The sequence below is a fragment of the Aquarana catesbeiana genome, linkage group LG12, assembly GCF_042186555.1.
Source record: "Aquarana catesbeiana isolate 2022-GZ linkage group LG12, ASM4218655v1, whole genome shotgun sequence".
NCBI classification, from domain to species: domain Eukaryota; kingdom Metazoa; phylum Chordata; class Amphibia; order Anura; family Ranidae; genus Aquarana; species Aquarana catesbeiana.
The window spans coordinates 82,021,601-82,040,597 of NC_133335.1; the positions used below are offsets into that span (position 1 = coordinate 82,021,601).

Here is an 18,997-nt window from a genome sequence, read left to right on the forward strand (position 1 = left end):
ATATAGTTCTTTTTAGTTTTTGTAATTTCACACGGCTGAAAAATCTTATGGTTGCGATAGGTGGAAGAAGGGATCCCCAGGGTGCACCACATTACTTCCTACTGACTTCAAGTGTTCCACAGAACTACCTCTACTATCAGCTCTGAGGCATGTAGATGACAGTGGAGAAAAGAAGAACCTCCCCTCGCCATTGTGACCTTCATGGCCACACTATCGATGTACTGAAAGTATGTCAGCACTGTGAGCACCTCCAGCAACCGTGGTTTACTATCATCGGCAGGATGGGGACACTGCAGATATTGATTTGACTAGATATTTACTTTGTGAGTTGTTATAACATTTTAATAAACTGCCTATATTGGTGCACTAAATGGCACTTCATTTTCTTTACTGGGTTAACACACACAGGAGCATTTGGGGAAATTGAATGTGATTCGGACAGGAATTGCACTGCATTCCCGTTCAAATTAAATGCGATTCTTTGCAGTGCGATTTGTGCCCATTCATTTTGTATGGATGCAAATGGCACAGCAAACTTTTGGTATTGAGCATTTTTGCGAATACGAGTACTTGTGAAAATACTCTAACGGCACTGACATTGGTGCATCCCTAATATAGTGTGTGTTTTATTTATTTATATATATATATATATATATATATATATATATATATATATATATATATATATATAACAAACACACACACCTCTGCTGCTCCAAGTGCTCTCTCAATGCTCACAGCCAACAAACTAAGAGCTGTTTGACATTGAGGTGCAGAGAGGTGTAAGGCACCCTTTACATGGCTGTGACATGTGAAATGGGCCAGTTGTGTCACTAGTAAAATATTTCATATAGATCTATGGAGAGCCGGCTGGAATATATTACAATATAATCATTTATTGCCCATGGAGAAAAGAAAGGAGCAAAGTGGGGTGGTGCAAGGCTTGTAGATGCAAAGCTTAGTCTGTCTTCCTAAATCCCTGGTGCCCAACCTGTGGCCCCTTTAGTATATGATATATACAGAAGTCTGTAGTGGGAACATTGATTTCTATTAGTCTCATGTAACATGTTCCCCAGACTCATATTGTCTTCTGCAGCAAATCCCAACCCAAAAATGTAGCATGTGCACACTCTCTCACCCTCATTTCCTCTATTAGGGCTGCAGTCTGACAGTCCTCATGAACATTATATACAGCTATTGGTGAGGTCAGGGGCAGCATTTGAGGCCCCCTTTAGCTCATCAATGGATAACCACTGTTGTAAATCAAGCACTCCTCCGACCTCAGGCAGTGCTGGCACTAGGTAACTAGTCAGTGCATAAGAAACTCCATGGTGACTGGTCTTCTTTATGGTCAGAAAATATTAAAGTCACTAGATTGGTAACGCATCCAGACAGCTAACATGTACAGAAGGTGGTCAGCACTGGCTCCCTCCAAATTTCTCTTGGCACAGGCTTCCTCTAAAACAACTCAGTAATGGTGATTTAGTAGTAGTATGGTTTTGTATTTCTATTGCACCAATCACCAACCCCCCCCCTCCAGTGGCAACTGTTATGCCCCATACACACGGTCGGACTTTGTTCGGACATTCCGACAACAAAATCCTAGGATTTTTTCCGACGGATGTTGGCTCAAACTTGTCTTGCATACACATGGTCACACAAAGTTGTCGGAAAATCCGATCGTTCTGAACGAGGTGAAGTAAAACACGTACGTCGGGACTATAAACGGGGCAGTGGCCAATAGCTTTCATCTCTTTATTTATTCTGAGCATGTGTGGCACTTTGTCCGTTGGATTTGTGTACACACGATCGGAATTTCCAACAACGGATTTTGTTGTCGGAAAATTTTATAGCCTGTTCTCAAACTTTGTGTGTCGGAAAATGTCCGATGGAGCCCACACACGGTCGGAATTTCCGACAACACGCTCCGATCGGACATTTTCCATTGGAAAATCCGACCGTGTGTACGGGGCATAACACTTTGGATTTCCCATCACTTTCAGTGCTGGTGAGCTGAAGAAAGAGGGGTGAATCTCAGGGACACCATAATAAAAACCTGACAGGCTGTAATCTTTCCTTGATTGATCACAAACTAAAAATCGTTTTTGGATGTGCTCTAATTAAGGTACATGCAGAATTAGTATCATTCGTAATTATTACTCAGTATCACATCCTAATTTAACTGTAGGCTGCAACACTGAGCAGTTAATTACAGCCTTACTTCAACACTGACATTAGTGCAAAAGGCTGAGAAGAAGAGCAGAGATCTTGGCCTTCTCACATCATTAATAAGGATCTGTATGATGTGTACACAGGTGACTGCAGCATGCAGGTTGGTAACCCTGTATACAGAGATGACAAAAACTATCATCTTGGGGTGATCTTTCACCTGAATTCTCTGCTTGGCTTGCTCTGAAGCTGAAGTCTCTAACAAGGTCACTGTGCATCCTCCAAATCCACCTCCTGTCATCCTACTGCCATACACGCCAGGAACCTCCAGAGCGATTGTAACCAGTTCATCCAATTCTGGACAGCTAACTTCATAGTCATCCCTGGGAAGAAAGTGATGGAAGACAGAATGAGTCATTGTAGAGGGAGAACCCCAAAATCTATCCTTTCATTCCCAGTGCAGGATTTATCCCCATCCGTCAAGCAGCTGAATCCACCATCGAAATATATTTATGGTTACTGTTTACATTCCAAAAATAGTAGTTCTGTACAGCTAGTGTTGTGATATATCACATATTGTCCATACTGCAGAGTCAGATATTGACACACACATTCTGGTTCCATAGATCAGCCCCTGGTTCAGGTTGTAGCTTCCCTTGTCACCTCTCCACCTCCAGCCTTATCATTTATTTTTATCAAGTAGATTTTTATTCAATTTTTAGGTCTCATTCACGTGGCAAATATGTGTCAGCTGCAGCAAAGATCCGGTGTATTTTTGTGGCTGGATTCACAGGTGGATGTGGGAAATTGGGGCTGTTCAGCTTGAACAAAGCAATGACAGGCTGAGAGAAACCACAGCTGTCCACAGGTAATTGGATGGAATAACACAGGGGTCATCAACCCCCGGGCCGTGGTCTCTCTGCAGCCGGGCCGCAGGTGCGGGCCTGGCGGCATGAGAGCCCGGCGGCTGGCATATGAGCGCTGGGTGGAAGAGATAAGCGAGCAGGCAGGTGACATCTCTCTCTGCCCCCTGCATCGCTGCTCTTCCGCCCTGTTAGGGTCAATGTTGAAGGTGTGGCGGGGAGCAGAGAGATGACATCATCTCTCTCCGGCCACCCGCATCGCTGCTCTTCTGCCCTGTCAGCCTCAATGTCGGAAGTGCGGCACAGAGCAGAGAGATGACACCATTTCTCACCGCTCTCCTGCCTTCACTCGTCACCCCTCTGTGCTAGATGGACCAGTGCTGCCACCAATGCAGTGGCAGGCAGCGTGGCAAGTGACAGTCCGTATCTGGTGACAGGCAACATGGCAGGTGATGTGGCAAGTGACATTCAGCATCTAGTGACAGGCAACATGGCAGGTGATGTGCCAAGTGACATTCCGCATCTGGTGGCAGGCAATGTGACAGGTGACGTGGCAAGTGACAATCCACATCTGGTGACAGGCAACATGGCAGGTGATGTGGCAAGTGACAATCCACATCTAGTGGCAGGTAGCGTGGCGAGTGACATTCCGCATCTGGTGGCAGGCGACGTGGCAATTAACACACTCAGGGCTCCCACTAATTCTGCATTATGGTGAGTGCCCACGAAAAATCGCTTACCCCCAGCTTGCCAACCCCCCCCCCCCCCAACCGGGCCTTGGCACAATTTTCTGCCACGCAGCCGGTCCCCTGTGCCAAAAAGGTTGGGGACCACTGGAATAACACATAGAGCGATTATCTGCAATTAGGGCGTTCAGAGCGAAGCATCTGTGCCTAACTGCCAGTAATTGATCCATGTGCGACAATATCCATGCCACTTCAATCAGCTCCCATTTATAATCTGTATTTCAAAGTGTTTGTTTACCCAACACTTCATATTCCTGATATGTGCCTGCTGTACCATGTACTTGTATGAGAAAGCATCCAGTTCGTTGTGTATTGCTTCCTTTGTGTGAAATCCCTGGTGTTCCTGCCAGTCCCTCTGCTTTCCTATTAAAAACTGACCATGCTAAGCAGGAGAACACATTGTGGTAAGTTCTCTAGCTGTGCTGGGAACTCAGCCTGCTCTCCTCCAATGATCAGACTTGGCCTGATACGCCCCCCCCCTTCCACAGCCATTTACTGGCAAGCTCAGTGTGCTGCTGCTTCTCCTCCCCCAGCTCTTAAGCAGATGAGAACAGAGGGAATGTGATCATTTATAGAAAAGGGAAAAAAAATATTTATAATGTATTTTTTTTATATCTGTACACAAACGTGTGCCTTTCATTTCTATTTTAAACTGAATGGGTTTTTTACAAGGTGAAAGTTTACAATCACTTTACCAGTATGATGCTGCATGCTGAGGATACATTGATGTAGAGAGTTCAGAGTTCACAGTTGTCAGTGTCTCTGCTCTACTGCACAGCCAGGGGCAACCATAGTGGAACTACTCTCCTCGCCATGCGGACACTCAAGGTTTTTGTGCTGTACAACCCCGCTCTTGTTTCAGTAAGCCCACCACTTTACCAGAACGTCATGGTGGTTAAAAACCGTTGCCCCACATGACATAGGAATGGAGCATGTTTAAAAAGGCTTGCTTCCTAGAATCTCCAGGTCACACATTAGCTCCAGAGTCTCTTGAAAAGGTGCCAATCATTTTTCTTTAACCATTTCAGCCACGGAAGGATTTACCCCCTTCCTGACCAGAGCACTTTTTACAATTTGGCACTGCTTCACTTTAACTGCTAATTGCGCGGCCATGCAATGCTGTACCCAAACGAAATTTGCGTCCTTTCTTCCCACAAATAGAGCTTTCTTTTGATAGTATTTGCTCACCTCTGCGGTTTTTATTTTTTGCGCTATAAAACGCAAAAAGACAGAAAATTTAGAAAAAAAAATGATATTTTCTACTTTTTGTTATAAAAAAAATCCAATAAACTCAATTTTAGTCATACATTTAGGCCAAAATGTATTCGGCCACATGTCTTTGGTAAGAAAAATGTCAATAAGCGTATATTTATTGGTTTGCGCAAAAGTTATAGCGTCTACAAACTAGGGTACATTTTCTGGAATTTACACAGCTTTTAGTTTATGACTGCCTATGTCAGTTCTTGAGGTGCTAAAATGGCAGCGCAGTACAAACCCCTCCCCCCCAAATGACCCCATTTTGGAAAGTAGACACCCCAAGGAAATTGCTGAGAGGCATGTTGAGCCCATTGAATATTAATTTTTTTTATTGAATAATGACAAAAAAAATAAAAAATTACAAAAAGTTGTCACTAAATGATATATTGCTCACACAGGCCATGGGCATATGTGGAATTGCACCCCAAAATACATTCTGCTGCTTCTTCTGAGTACGGGGATACCACATGTGTGGGACTTTTTGGGAGCCTAGCCGCGTACGGGGCCCTGAAAACCAATCACCGCCCAAATGACCCCATTTTGGAAAGTAGACACCCCAAGTTATTTGCTGAGAGGCATGGTGAGTATTTTGCAGCTCTCATTTGTTTTTGAAAATGAAGAAAGACAAGAAAAAAAATGTTTTTTTTTTTCAATTTTCAAAACTTTGTGACAAAAAGTGAGGCCTGTAAAAAACTCACTATACCTCTCAGCAAATAGCTTGGGGTGTCTACTTTCCAAAATAGGGTCATTTGGGGGGGTTTGTGCCACCTGGGCATTCCATGGCCTCCAAAACTGTGATAGTCAGTGAAGAGTGAAATCAAAAATTTACGCCCTTAGAAAGCCTGAAGGCGGTGCTTGGTTTTCGGGGTCCCGTACGCGGCTAGGCTCCCAAAAAGTCTCACACATGTGGTATCCCCATACTCAGGAGAAGCAGAAGAATGTATTTTGGGGTGTAATTTCACATATTCCCATGGCATGTTTGAGCAATATATCATTCACTGACAACTTTGTGCAAAAAAAAAAAAAAATGTGTCTCTTTCCCGCAACTTGTGTCACAATATAAAATATTCCATGGACCCAACATGACTCTCAGCAAATAGCTTGGGGTGTCTACTTTCCAAAATGGGGTCATTTGGGGGGTTTTGAACTGTCCTGGCATTTCATGCACAACATTTAGAAGCTTATGTCACACATCACCCACTCTTCTAACCACTTGAAGACAAAGCCCTTTCTGACACTTTTTGTTTACATGAAAACATTTTTTTTTTTTGCAAGAAAATTTTTGGGGGAAATTTTTTGGGGAAAAAAAAACACACTTTTTAAAATTTTAATGGACTAAAACACACTATATTGCCCAAATGTTTGATGAAATAAAAAAGATGATCTTAGGCCAAGTACATGGATACCAAACATGACATGCTTTAAAATTGCGCACAAACGTGCAGTGGCAACAAAATAAATACATTTTTAAAAGCCTTTACAGGTTACCACTTTAGATTTACAGAGGAGGTCTACTGCTAAAATTACTGCCCTCAATCTGACCTTCGCAGTGATACCTCACATGCATGGTGCAATTGCTGTTTACTTTTGACGCCAGACCGACGCTTGCGTTCGCCTTAGCGCAAGAGCAGGGGGGGCAGGGGTGCTTTTTTTTTTCCTTTATTATTTTTTTGCTTTTTTATCTTATTTTTAAACTGTTCCTTTCATTTTTTTTTTGTTTTAATCATTTTTATTGTTATCTCAGGGAATGTAAATATCCCCTATGATAGCAATAGGTAGTGACAGGGACTCTTTTTTTGAAAAAAATGGGGTATATTAGACCCTAGATTTCTCCCCTGCCCTCAAAGCATCTGACCACACCAAGATTGGTGTGATAAAATGCTTTCCCAATTTCCCAATGGCGCTGTTTACATCCGGCGAAATCTAAGTCATAAAATGCTCGTAGCTTCCGGTTTCTTAGGCCATAGTGATGTTTGGAGCCACTCTGGTCTCTGATCAGCTCTATGGTCAGCTGGCTGAATCACCGGCTGCATTCTCAGGTTCCCTGTTGAGACAGGAGAGCCAGAGAAAAACACGGAAGACGGTGGGGGGGGGGGGGGGGGGCATTCCCTCCCACTGCTTGTAAAAGCAGTCTAGAGGCTAATTAGCCGCTAGGATTGCTTTTACATGAAAGCCGACCGCTGGCTTAAAAGAATGATACTAAGATGATACCTAAACCTGCAGGCATCATTCTGGTATAATCACTCAAAGTCGTGAATGGCGTACCTGAAGACAAAAAAAGGTTAACAATAAAACACAGTAAACGGTAAAGTATAAAAAATTGCATACCTGAAAAGCAAACATGATAAAACATAATAACAATAAAACATTGCAGAATAGAATACAGTAAAAAAGAGCAGAACAATAGAGAGAGAGAGAGAGAGAGAACAATAAAACGACAACTATTTTTTTTTTAATTTTATATATTTGTTTTGTTTGTTTTTTTTTTTTTTTACACTTTTTTTTGTAACTGTAACTTTTATAACTGTAACCGGTTCCAGGTTCGGGTCTCTCAAAATGCGATGGCATCTTGGGAGACCCTGTGAAAGTTTGCCTAGTCTGTGCAATGCTGTACCCTACGCTAATACTCAACTAGTGAATGGTAGCGTTCAAGACATTCACCAATGCAAAGACCAGGATTGTCAGGACAGGAGGGACAATAATAGCGGGTGTCACGCCTATATCCGCGCTTGCTGCAGACACGACATCTTTTTTGGGGGGGTTCGTTGGGTAGGGGTACTCGGGAGGACATAAAGAAAATGCCTCTCATGCAGCCGACTGCATTTGGTTGGGGATGTGAATGGGGGAATTACGGGCGCTGTAGAAGTGGTGGGTTCCCAATTAGGATTGGCGAATGCAGCAGGAAGGGCACTATGGGCATGACGGGCCTGTGTTTGTCTTCTTCTTGGTGGCAGCGGGACACTACTTGTGCTTGCCACCTCACCAGCTTGAACTGCACTTATGGGACTCGCCACGTTACCAAGTGTTACTGCAGTGCTGGTTTGACTACGACCGGGTGTACTAGGCCGCTGGTGCTTGCCAGTTCACCAAAACGCTACCAAAAAAACTGTTAGCGATCGCAGGGATCAGGCCTGACTCTGCGAACGCTGCAGTTATGCGTTTAGTGTTTTGTAAGTGACATTGATCGATCGATACTGCACTTGGGTGGGCTGGGCTGGGCGGAGGGGCAAAACCCTAAACTGCTGGGGACGCTAGTATAGATATGATCGGATCAGATATTGATCCGTTCAGATACTATACCACTAAGGGAGGTGTATGGTGCGTGCGTGGGTGTTAGCGGTACTGGCGCTAACCTGACGCTGCCTGGGGCGATGCGTATCACCGCCGGGCGATTAGGGGGCTAAACCTTTATTCGGTAATAAACGGCGGGTGCCCTGACACTATAAAAAATAAACAAACTAACCAGCGTCATCCGTAACAGTTATACGGTGATCACTGGTGAAAGGGTTAACTAGGGGGCAATCAAGGGGTTAAAACATTTATTAGATAGTAAATGTGGGTCCCTGCCACTATAAAACGCTGACGGCGAACCTATATATTTACCTCCCTAACTAGCGTCACCAGTGACACTAATACAGCGATCAGAAAAACGATCGCTTAGTGACGCTGGTGACGGGGGGTGATCAAGGGGTTAAAACTTTATTAGGGGGGGTTAGGGAGTACCCTAGACCTAAAGGGGGCTAATACTAACTGCCCTACCACACTAACTGTCACAAACTGACACCAATGCAGTAATCAGAAAAAAAAATAAAAACTGCTTGTTGTCAGTGTGACCGGGGGGGGGGGGGGGGGGGTGATGGGGGGGGGGGGGGGGGTCGGGGGGTGTATTGTGTGCCTGGCATGTTCTACTGTATGTGTGTGTGTGTGTTGGTGCACTCACATTGATGTCTTCTCTCCTCGGCGCCGGAACGGAAAATACCGAGCCGAGGAGAGCTGACATCATTTCCTCTGCTGCTGTTTACCATACAGCAGCAGAGGAATGATCCCATTGGCTGGGAGCGATCGGGAGGGGGGCCACCAATGGACCGGGGGACAAATGCCGACGGCCTCGGACACCGGGGGGGGGGACGATCGGACCCCCCGCCCGCGGGAGCCAGATCACGTACAGGTACGTGATTCTGCCTGCCCGTGCCATTCTGCCGACGTATATCGTCGTGAGGCGGTCGGCAAGTGGTTAACCGGCCATAGATGGATCCATCTATGGGCAGGCTGACAGTACCCAAGTCTATCCATCAATCAACTTAGGTACAACCAGCATGTTGGATTTCTAGCATGCGATTATTGCCAGCAGCTATAGCTACTAGCAATAATCATTGTGTTCTCCCGGCAGGGAAGGCTCCCTGCACCATCCCTTTGCTGGGAGAACACAATACCTCTGTGGGAGGGATTCCCCCATCAACACTCTCTATGGCCTGCCTTTCTCCATGTGATTTTCAGCACCACCCCCATCTCTGTTCTGCAATTGGTAAACTCTGTTAAGAGGCAACTCAGTTGGCCAACCATAGTCATAGAAACTTACTCAGTCCATACTACCTCACCTCAGAGAGATGTGGCTCTCCACCATTAATTTGCCAAACAGTTTGTAATCCCCTTTCTTCAAAGCCTGTGCCGCTTTAGCAGTGCGCTCAATCTCTGTGATTACATGACGTGCCCGCTTATAGCACACCTCACTCAGGTTCTCTTTTTTGGCTGTCAAGGAAAAACAAAAAAAAAACAAAACATGTTTAAAGAGAAGGCCATCTTTATGGCCATGATTTGCCTATATTTAGGGTGTAACATTAAACATGGTCATAGCCCGCAGGCTGCAGCCCCCACCCCTTACAGAATCTGGGATTCTTCCCCCCGTTGACACCTGTCTTGTTTTTAATTTGGCATGGCTCTGCCTACACTGTTGCATCATTCATTCACAGGAATCTGTGAATGTAAAACTACAAGTCCATCTGCCACTGCAGCAGAGGGACCTGTAGTTCTCAATGAAGGCTTCAGAACAGACATCACCACTTGTAGACCATTAATACTTCTTCCAGTTCCATAAACAACTTACACACCTGGGGCTGGAGGAATGGTCTGTGGAAGTCAAAGTATTGCAACCATCGTCAGTTGAGGGTGCAATGCTTTGACTTCCACAGGCTCAAATAAAAAATAAAATAGATAAATACCGTAATAATATATGCACATTTTTAATACTCAATATTCAAAAAGGTTAAGTTGCCCTTAGGCTTCGTGTACATTACAGCTCCTAAATTTGAGTTTAGGAGCTTTTGGCGTTTTTTTTTTTACCAAATCTCCTAAACTCAACTCCATCAAAGCCTATGTGTCAATGTACGCATCAGCTTTTAGCAGAGTTTAGGAGCTGCTGCGTTTAGGTGAGATTCAACCTCCCTCTCCTGAACACGGAAAAATCGCGTTCAGGATAGGAACGTTTTGACCACCAGGCGTGGAAAAAACTGAAAAACGCGGCAAAACCATTTTGCGTTTTCCTACAGCCGTGGTAAATGTAAGCAGGGTGTACATGAATTTATAACATGTGTACCCAGCGCTGTTTTCCCATCAACACTATTTCCAAAAATCATATATATAAATAAATCTTAAAGTGATTGTATACCCCCGATTGTGAGTTTTACCTATAGGTAAGCTTAGAATAAGGCTTACCTATAGGTAGTGGAAATATCCCCTAAACGTGCACCGTTTCTGAGATATTTACCTTGTAGTGCGCCGATGAGGTCATCGCCGCATGCACTGTGAAGAAACAGACCTCTGTGCCATTTCTTCCTGAGCGTGTGCAGTAACTGGCGGCTCCCGCATGAGTGACGTCACGTGGCTCCGGCCAGTAACACAGCCAGAATCCGTGGTTTCGGAAGGAAGAGGGGCAAAAAAGGATGCTTCTTTAAGCGGGGACATCGTGGGCTTCATTTGCAGGTAAGTGCTACATAATGGGGTAGTATGGGATGCATACTAGCCCATTATTCTTTTACTTTGCAGGGTTTGCTGGAAACAAAAGAGGAAGTAAAACCCCATCAGGGTTTACTTCCTCTTTAAGTGCCAACAAATGTATGATGCATAAAAAGACTAAAAATCTAAAAGTGTGTTCTTTGCTTATATTTTTTTGTGCAGTCCTTGTACCAGTGCTGATCCTTATGCCGTGCTGTGCCGTGCCATGCTCCCCTCCTTATGTGCCCACACTCACCAGATGATGGTGGATATTGTGCCTGTATTAAGAGCAATTGCTCATCAGGTAATATGCGCCGATTGGAACTCAAACCGCGGCTCTTTGAATTCCAGGACAGAGTTGGCATATGCTCAGATACAAGAGGAGAATCTTGTACATTTTTTTTTGAAAATTATTTTTATTTTATACAATACATATTATAACAAGCCACACAACGTGGGCTGCAACCGGCCACAAACTTGCTGGTACACTACAGAAAAACAATACAACATAAACGTTATCACAGAAACTTGATACATCCCCCCTAACTTTGCCCAGACAGGTACACAATCGTTCCTACCTCTAGCCAGAGGCAGTCTACCATGACACAAGGTTACAATTCCACGGCTCCCCCGTGTTCTATCACAGTGTTTCTCAATTCCAGTCCTCAAGGCGCACCAACAGGTCATGTTTTCAGGATTTCCATTATTTTGCACAGGTGATTTGATCAGTTTCACTGCCTCAGTAATTCCCACAGCCATTTCATCTGAGGGAAATCCTGAAAACATGACCTGTTGGGGCGCCTTGAGGACTGGAGTTGAGAAACACTGTTCTATCAGATATCCTCCATGGGATGGTTACGTTCTCCCCCCGCTCCATAGTGACATGGCTAATTAAGGGGAGTTGCCCATCCTGTGCAGTGCGCAAATTCTACAATCACTCAGTAATCTTCTATCCCTTCAAAACAATCGCCCTTCCATGTTACCATAGCTACAAAGGATCTTGGGTTATGTCTCAGTGTGGTTAATCTAATACCGTGTCCATGGAAGCCATCCATCCCCCCCAAACCTTACCTTCTCAAATTTGTTCAGAGCCCCTCTGCTCAAGTATGTAGCCTTGTAAAAGGGTACTGCCTTGTTGACCAATGTTTTCCAAGACTCCAAGGTCGGTGACACAGAGCTCTTCCATGAAAGGATAATGCGCTTTTTAGTGTAGAACAGTAACAGGGTAAGAAGGGTCCGTGTGGCCCTGGTAGTGGCCATGGGCTCCACTAAGTGTAAAAGACATACTTTGATGGACATAGGGATAGAAATTGAGGTGACCAACCTTATACGGGAGGCAATGGCTTGCCAATAAGATTTAAATTAGTGGGCATTCCCAGAAAATATGCATGAAGTTAGCTATGGGTGCAGCGCATCTCCAGCACAGGGAGTGCTGATTCCCAAACATCTTTGCCAGTCTAGCCGAGGTGAGGTAGATTCTGTGTGGGAATTTGTTATGAATCAATCTATCTCTGCTAGATACTGGAACGTGGTCCCCCACATGTCATCCCAATCGTCTCTGTCCAGTCCCGCAGCCATAGCCTCCCAAGCTCTCCTGCAAGGCCCCAACAGGAGGGTTGTTTCATGGAATAAGTCTTTATATAGGCAGGAAACTGGTTTTTGCAGTGATTGACTGCGGGTTAGTAGCTCTAGGTCACTGGGCTCAAGGTCAAGGGGCTCCCTACCAAATTGCAAGCAAAAAGTATGCCGCAGTTGAATATACCTGAAAAAGTGTGAGTTTGGCAGATCATATTTAAGTTTTAATTCATCAAATGACAATAAAGTATTTGATACAATGTGGAGCAAGGTTTTGATACCATATTTGGTCCATACTACTGGATCTAGGTAACCAAAAAAGTGGGTTAAATTGGGGTTCCTCCACAGCGGGGTATTAGGGGAAAGTCTGGTTGAGCTAGGCGATCGCCCTCCCTGGGCCATGACCCATGCCTTCATCACTGAGCGCATGGAGGATGTCAATGGGTATGAAGCTTTTAGACCCCTGTATACCAAATGAGACAACGCCTCGTAGGAGCCCACACAGGCCGCTTCCAAGGATACAGAGGCATCATCCGGAGGAGCAGCCAGCCAGCGGTGGGCCACCGTCAACTGTCCAGCCAGGAAGTATTTGTGGAAATTAGGAACCGCGAGGCCCTCCTCTCCCCATGGCTGTTGTAGTATTGCTAATTTGAGATGGGGGATTCCTCCCTGCCACAAAAAGGAGGAAATCGTGGCATCGATTGATTTAAAGATGGATTTGGGGACCCGAACTGGGGAATTCAGAAGGTTGTACAATAAAAAGGGGTAGAATTTTCATTCTTATCAAGTTTATCTTCCCAATAAGAGACAGAGGGAGGTTTTTCAAGGCCTGAAACTTCTTAGCTATTATAATAAGCAGCGGGGAAATATTAAGATTGATGAAGTAAGACATCGAGTTAGTGATCTGGAGCCCTAAGTATTTGATTCGGGAGACCCATTGTAGGGAGATGTTGGGGTCAGCTTGTTTGGAGATAGGATGGGAGCCAAGGGGAGTATTTTGGATTTAGACCAGTTAACCTTGAGCCCAGAGACCAGTGTGAATCTGCCTAAGAGTACCATTGTACATTTTTTAATTGACTGTGAAAGCGAGTTTTTAATTGAATAAACAGTATTACACCATGGATATCTTCTGGTTATATTTCCTATGATATACATGAGGATCCATCCCCACCTGCTGGAGAACTACAGGGACAAGCAGACCATCAATACTATCCGTTGAGCAATTGCTCTTAATACAGGCACAATATCCACCATCATCTGGTGAGTGTGGGCACATAAGGAGGGGAGCACGGCATGGCAGGGCACAGCATAAGAATAAGCACTGGCACAAGGACTGCACAATAATATATGAAAAGAACACACTTTTAGATTTTTTGGGATTTTTTGTCTTTTTATATATGATTTTTGGAAATAGTGTTAATGGGAAGACAGCGCTGGGTACACGTTATAAATTGGATTAAAATGCACCTACACCTTATACCGCAGCAGTCAAGTAGGCAATTTATCACAGAAAAGCATAATTAGGTCTCAGCGCGGGGATCACAAACTTTTATACACACAGGGTGTACACGAAGCATTAGGTTCCATGTACACTAGTATTTTTTTTAACCACTTAAGGACCAAGCCTCCTTCTGAGATTTGGTGTTTACAAGTTAAAAACGTTTTTGCTAGAAAATTACTTAGAAAAGAATATAATGTTTGGGGGTTCTAACACCCTAGAGAATGAAATGGTGGCCGTTGCAATACTTTCTGTCACACAGTATTTGCGCAGCGGTGCTACAAGCACAAATTTTTTTGGGACAAAATACACTTTTTTGAATTAAAAAATAAGACAACAGTAAAGTTAGCCCAATTTATTTTTATATTGTGAAAAATACTATTACGCCGAGTAAAGTGATACCCAACGTGTCACGCTTCAAAATTGCGCCCGCTCGTGGAATGGCAACAAACTTTTACCCTTAAAAATCTTTATAGGCAATGTTTAAAAAATTCTACAGGTTGCATGTTTTGAGTTATAAAGGAGGTCTAAGGCTAGAATTATTGCTCTCGCTCTACCGATCGCGGCGATACCTCACACGTGTGGTTTGAACACATATTTCATATGCGAGCGCTGCTCACGTATGCGTTCGCTCTGCACGTGAGCTCGGTGGGACGGGGAGCGTTTAAAATTTTTTTCTTATTTTACCTTTTATTTTTAGACTTCTTTAAAAAAAAAAATTGTGTCACTTTTATTACTATTACAAGGACTGTAAACATCCCTTGTAATAGGAAAAAAAGCATGACAGGACCTCTTAAATATGAGATCTGGGGTTATAAAAATAAAATAAAAAATTAAATCATTAAAAAAAAAAAAAAAATGTTTTAACCGCTTCAGCCCCGGCTGATTTTACCCCCTTCCTGACCAGAGCACTTTTTGCGATTAGGCACTGCGTCGCTTTAACTGACAATTCCGTGGTCGTGCACCCAAAGAAAATTGACGTCCTTTTTTTCCTACAAATAGAGCTTTCTTTTGGTGGTATTTGATCACCTCTGCGGTTTTTATTTTTTGCACTATAAACAAAAAAAAAAAAAAAAAAAAAAAATGAGCGGCAATTTTGAAAAAAACCCAATATTTTTAACTTTTTGCTAAAATAAATATCCCCCAAAAATATATAAAAAAACATTTTTTTTCCTCAGTTTAGGCTGATCTGTAGTCTTATACATATTTTTGGTAAAAAAAAAAAAAAAAAAAAAAACCGCAATAAGCATATATTGATTGGTTTGCGCAAAAGTTATAGCGTCTACAAAATAGGGGATAGTTTTATGGCATTTTTATTGTTAATTTTTTTTTTTTTACTAGTAATGGCAGCAATCTGCGATTTTTATTGGGACTGTGACATTATGGCGGACATGTCGGACAATTTTGACACATTTTTGGTACCATTGGCATTTATACAGCGATCAGTGCTATAAAAATGCATCGATTACTGTAAAAATTTCACTGGTAGGGAAGGGGTTAACACTAGGGGGCGATCAAGGGGTTAATGTGTTCCCCAGTGTGTGTTCTAACTGAAGGGGGGAGAGAACTGTGTAGGGGAGATGACAGATTGCTGGTAATAATCTGTATGAACAGACGATCAGTCTCTTCTCCCCACAGAGAACCTGAAACTGTGTGATAACAGACACAGATCCCGGTTCTCGGTGTGCCCCGAGCGATCGCGCGAGCCTGGCGGTGATTGCGACCACCGGGCACTCACATCGGCTACTTTGGCGAGCAGGGGGCGCGTGCTCCCCTAGTGGCCGAAATTGGAAGCAACGTAACATGGCAGCAATTCGCGCAGCCGAGCCATATTGCCGCAGTACAACTGTGGCAGCTGGTCGGCAAGCGGTTAAGAAGTTTTGACATCGCTTCCGCCCAGATATGGTATGGAGATGGGGGGGGGGGGGGGGCCCATCTTCCCCTCACTCGTCTCCATACTAAGCCAGTGAAAGAACCCAATCGCCTCCTACGGTAAGCGGCGGAGGGCACCGGAGAGCAGCGGGCCCTCACTCGCCGCTGAGAAAAGTGATCTTGCGTTGAATCCGCCGCAGAGACCACTTTTATCAGAAGCAGGACCACTCACTGAAGAAGAGGATACCGGGGTTATGGTAGATAGCTGCGGCCATAACAACAATATCCCTCTTCAAAGTGTCGACGTATATCGGTGTGAGCTGGTCCGGAAGTGATTAAGCTCCTAGAAGCTATTAGCATTATTTTCTGCTCCTGCAAAATAAATAAATAGTGTTATTCTATGTGTCCATGCACATTACTACAAAAACCATTGCAGAGAGCAAGTAAGTATGACAGGTTTGTTAACCGCTTCCCGACCACCTCACGCAAATATACTGTGGCAGAAGGGCACATACAGGCAGATTAACATACCTGTACGTCGCCGGGAGCTCCTTGACCGTGATCGCGGGTCCCGCAGACTCGATGTCCGCGGGGATACCCGTGATCGTCTCACGGTGAGGAAGAATGGGGAGATGCTAATGTAAACAAGCATCTCCCCGTTCTGTTTAGTGACACTGTCAATGATCTCTGCTCCCTGTGATCGGGAGCGGTGATCAGTGTAGTGTCACACAAAGCCCCTCCCCCCCAGTTAGAAACACTCCCTAGGACACACTTAACCCCTACAGCGCCACCTAGAGGTTAACCCCTTCACTGCCAGTGACAATTTTACAGTAATCAATGCAATCTTTTAGCATTGATCGCTGTATTAATGCCAATGGTCCCAAAAATGTGTCAAAATTGTCCGATGTGTCAGCCATAACACTAGTAAAAAACTATCCCCTATTTTGTAGACGCTATAACTTTTGCGCAAACCAATCAAACGCTTATTGCGATTTTTTTTTTTACCAAAAATATGTAGAAGAATACGTATCGGCCTAAACTGAGGAAAAAAAATTGTTTTTTTATATATTTTTTGGGGATATTTATTATAGCAAAAAGTAAAAAATAATGCGTTTTTTTCAAACTTGACGCTCTTTTTTTGTTTATAGCGCAAAAAATAAAAACCGCAGAGGTGACCAGATACCACCAAAAGAAAGCTCTATTTGTGGGAAAAAAAAAAGGGCGTCAATTTTGTTTGGGAGCCACGTCGCACGACCGCGCAATTGTCAGTTAAAGCGACGCAGTGCCGAATCGCAAAAAGTGCTCTGGTCTTTGGCCAGCAAAATGGTCTGGGGCTTAAGTGGTTAATTAAAAAAAAAAAACAAAACAAAACAAAACAAAACAAAAAAAACAAACAAACAAACCTTTAATACTACCCTTTCAAAGCAATAGACATTTTTTGCACACATATGTATCCCTTTTTTTTTGGTGAAAGATGAGGTTGCATGCACTTGTGAAACGGCAACAAATTTCAGTGCCCTATAGTTTCCATAGGCAATGCTTTAAAAGTCCAACAGGTTATCATGCCCCTGATGCATGCATTTACATTTGTAAATGCGCCTATGTGGGGGTGCGCAAAACATTTTTGGGGTGTTCAAGGGTTTGGGTGCAACTCATTTTTTCCACTTATTTTCACATTACATAGGGGACAAGCGTGATGCATTGCTTGGTGACAGGCTCTCTCTAATGAGACAACATTAGGTCTAAGACTCCATTCACACTAGCGCGTTTTTTGATGCATTTTGCAGAATTGCATGGGAATTTTTTAACATGGGTTCCTATGGAACATGTTCACATCAATGCCTTTTTGTACCTCTGCATTTTTGGAAAGGGTCAGGGACTTTTTTTCATGCAAAATGCAGCGTTTTGCATGTAATAGAATTCAATGGACAAGCATCAAAATCGCAAGTGCACCGTTTTTACAGCGTTTTTGATGCGTTTTTTTTTAAAAACTGTAAAAAAAAAAAAAACAAAAACCGCAAAAACGCTACAAAAACGCTGCTCAAAAACGTGGCTAGCATGACAAAAAAACCTCCAAAAACGCTCAAAAGCAACATGCATAGGTGTGAATCGAGCCTTAAAGGCTTGTTGTCTCACCTGTCCTCCAATGAAGCACAGATCATTCTCCTTAAGCTTCTTCCTCAGCCATACTGGCAAGAGAAATTGACACCAGGACCTGGTAGCGATGTTCTACACGTCCCTTCCAGGTCATTAGCAGAAAGGGGAGATCAGCGAACAGATGCCATGCTTGTACCATGGAGCCTGGGAAACATGGAAGGAGGGCGTTGGGACGGGGGTGGGGGGGTGGGTGAGTAACCCACACATACAGGTTTAGACATTTTGCTTGTTTTAGCTGTGAAGAGAGAGTTTTTTTTTTTCTGCTAGGATTTAGAACAGACTCACCCTCCAACTCTTCCATACTGGCATCTCTCAAAGCCTCTTTATTGAGGACCCTGGCAGCCTCCTCACACTGTTTTCTGCGTGTTGGGTACTCGCTCCCTGTTAGCTCATGCCGCACATTGGAATTAGTAATAAGCACAGACAGTTCAGGGTCTGTCAGGGGAAACGGTGTCGCCTCTAAAGATCTGAATAGATATAAACATACAATAAAAGGTGATTACTGCACTGGGATCAATTATTCACAATGCTGACCTTTACCAAATGACTGAAAGGACAATGCTTGCACTATACACAATAAGTAGTAAAATATGTTTAAAGTGTATCTAAAACCAAAGCTTATTTAGTCTGAGATAGAGCGAGGAAGAGTTAAAAAAAAGAATCCCAGGTATGGCAATTTTTCCATCTTTTTTTTTTAAATACTTTTTTCAGAAGAATTGAGAAGTGACAGTATACATTGATCCAGCTTGAACCATTGTAAGAACATATGTGCCATACCTGTGGGATCCCCCTGGAAGCTGGAAATCACTACTCTAGGGATCTCTACTAGCTTCTGGGTCTCATACCAAGCATCTGCCCTGCTGCTTACC

General features: G+C 43.7%; 1 protein-coding gene across 1 annotated transcript in view; it reads right to left on the bottom strand.

Moving 5' to 3' along the window:
* Positions 1-18,997, bottom strand: part of GALK1 (galactokinase 1) — a 52,468-nt gene that overhangs the window by 2,663 nt on the left and 30,808 nt on the right. The window contains exons 5-7 of the mRNA XM_073608133.1: positions 18,414-18,595; positions 9,634-9,784; positions 2,390-2,552 (exon numbers count right to left, since the gene is read on the bottom strand). Of these exons, the coding sequence (XP_073464234.1) occupies positions 2,390-2,552; positions 9,634-9,784; positions 18,414-18,595 (496 nt within the window). The remainder of the gene's footprint in view (positions 1-2,389; positions 2,553-9,633; positions 9,785-18,413; positions 18,596-18,997) is intronic.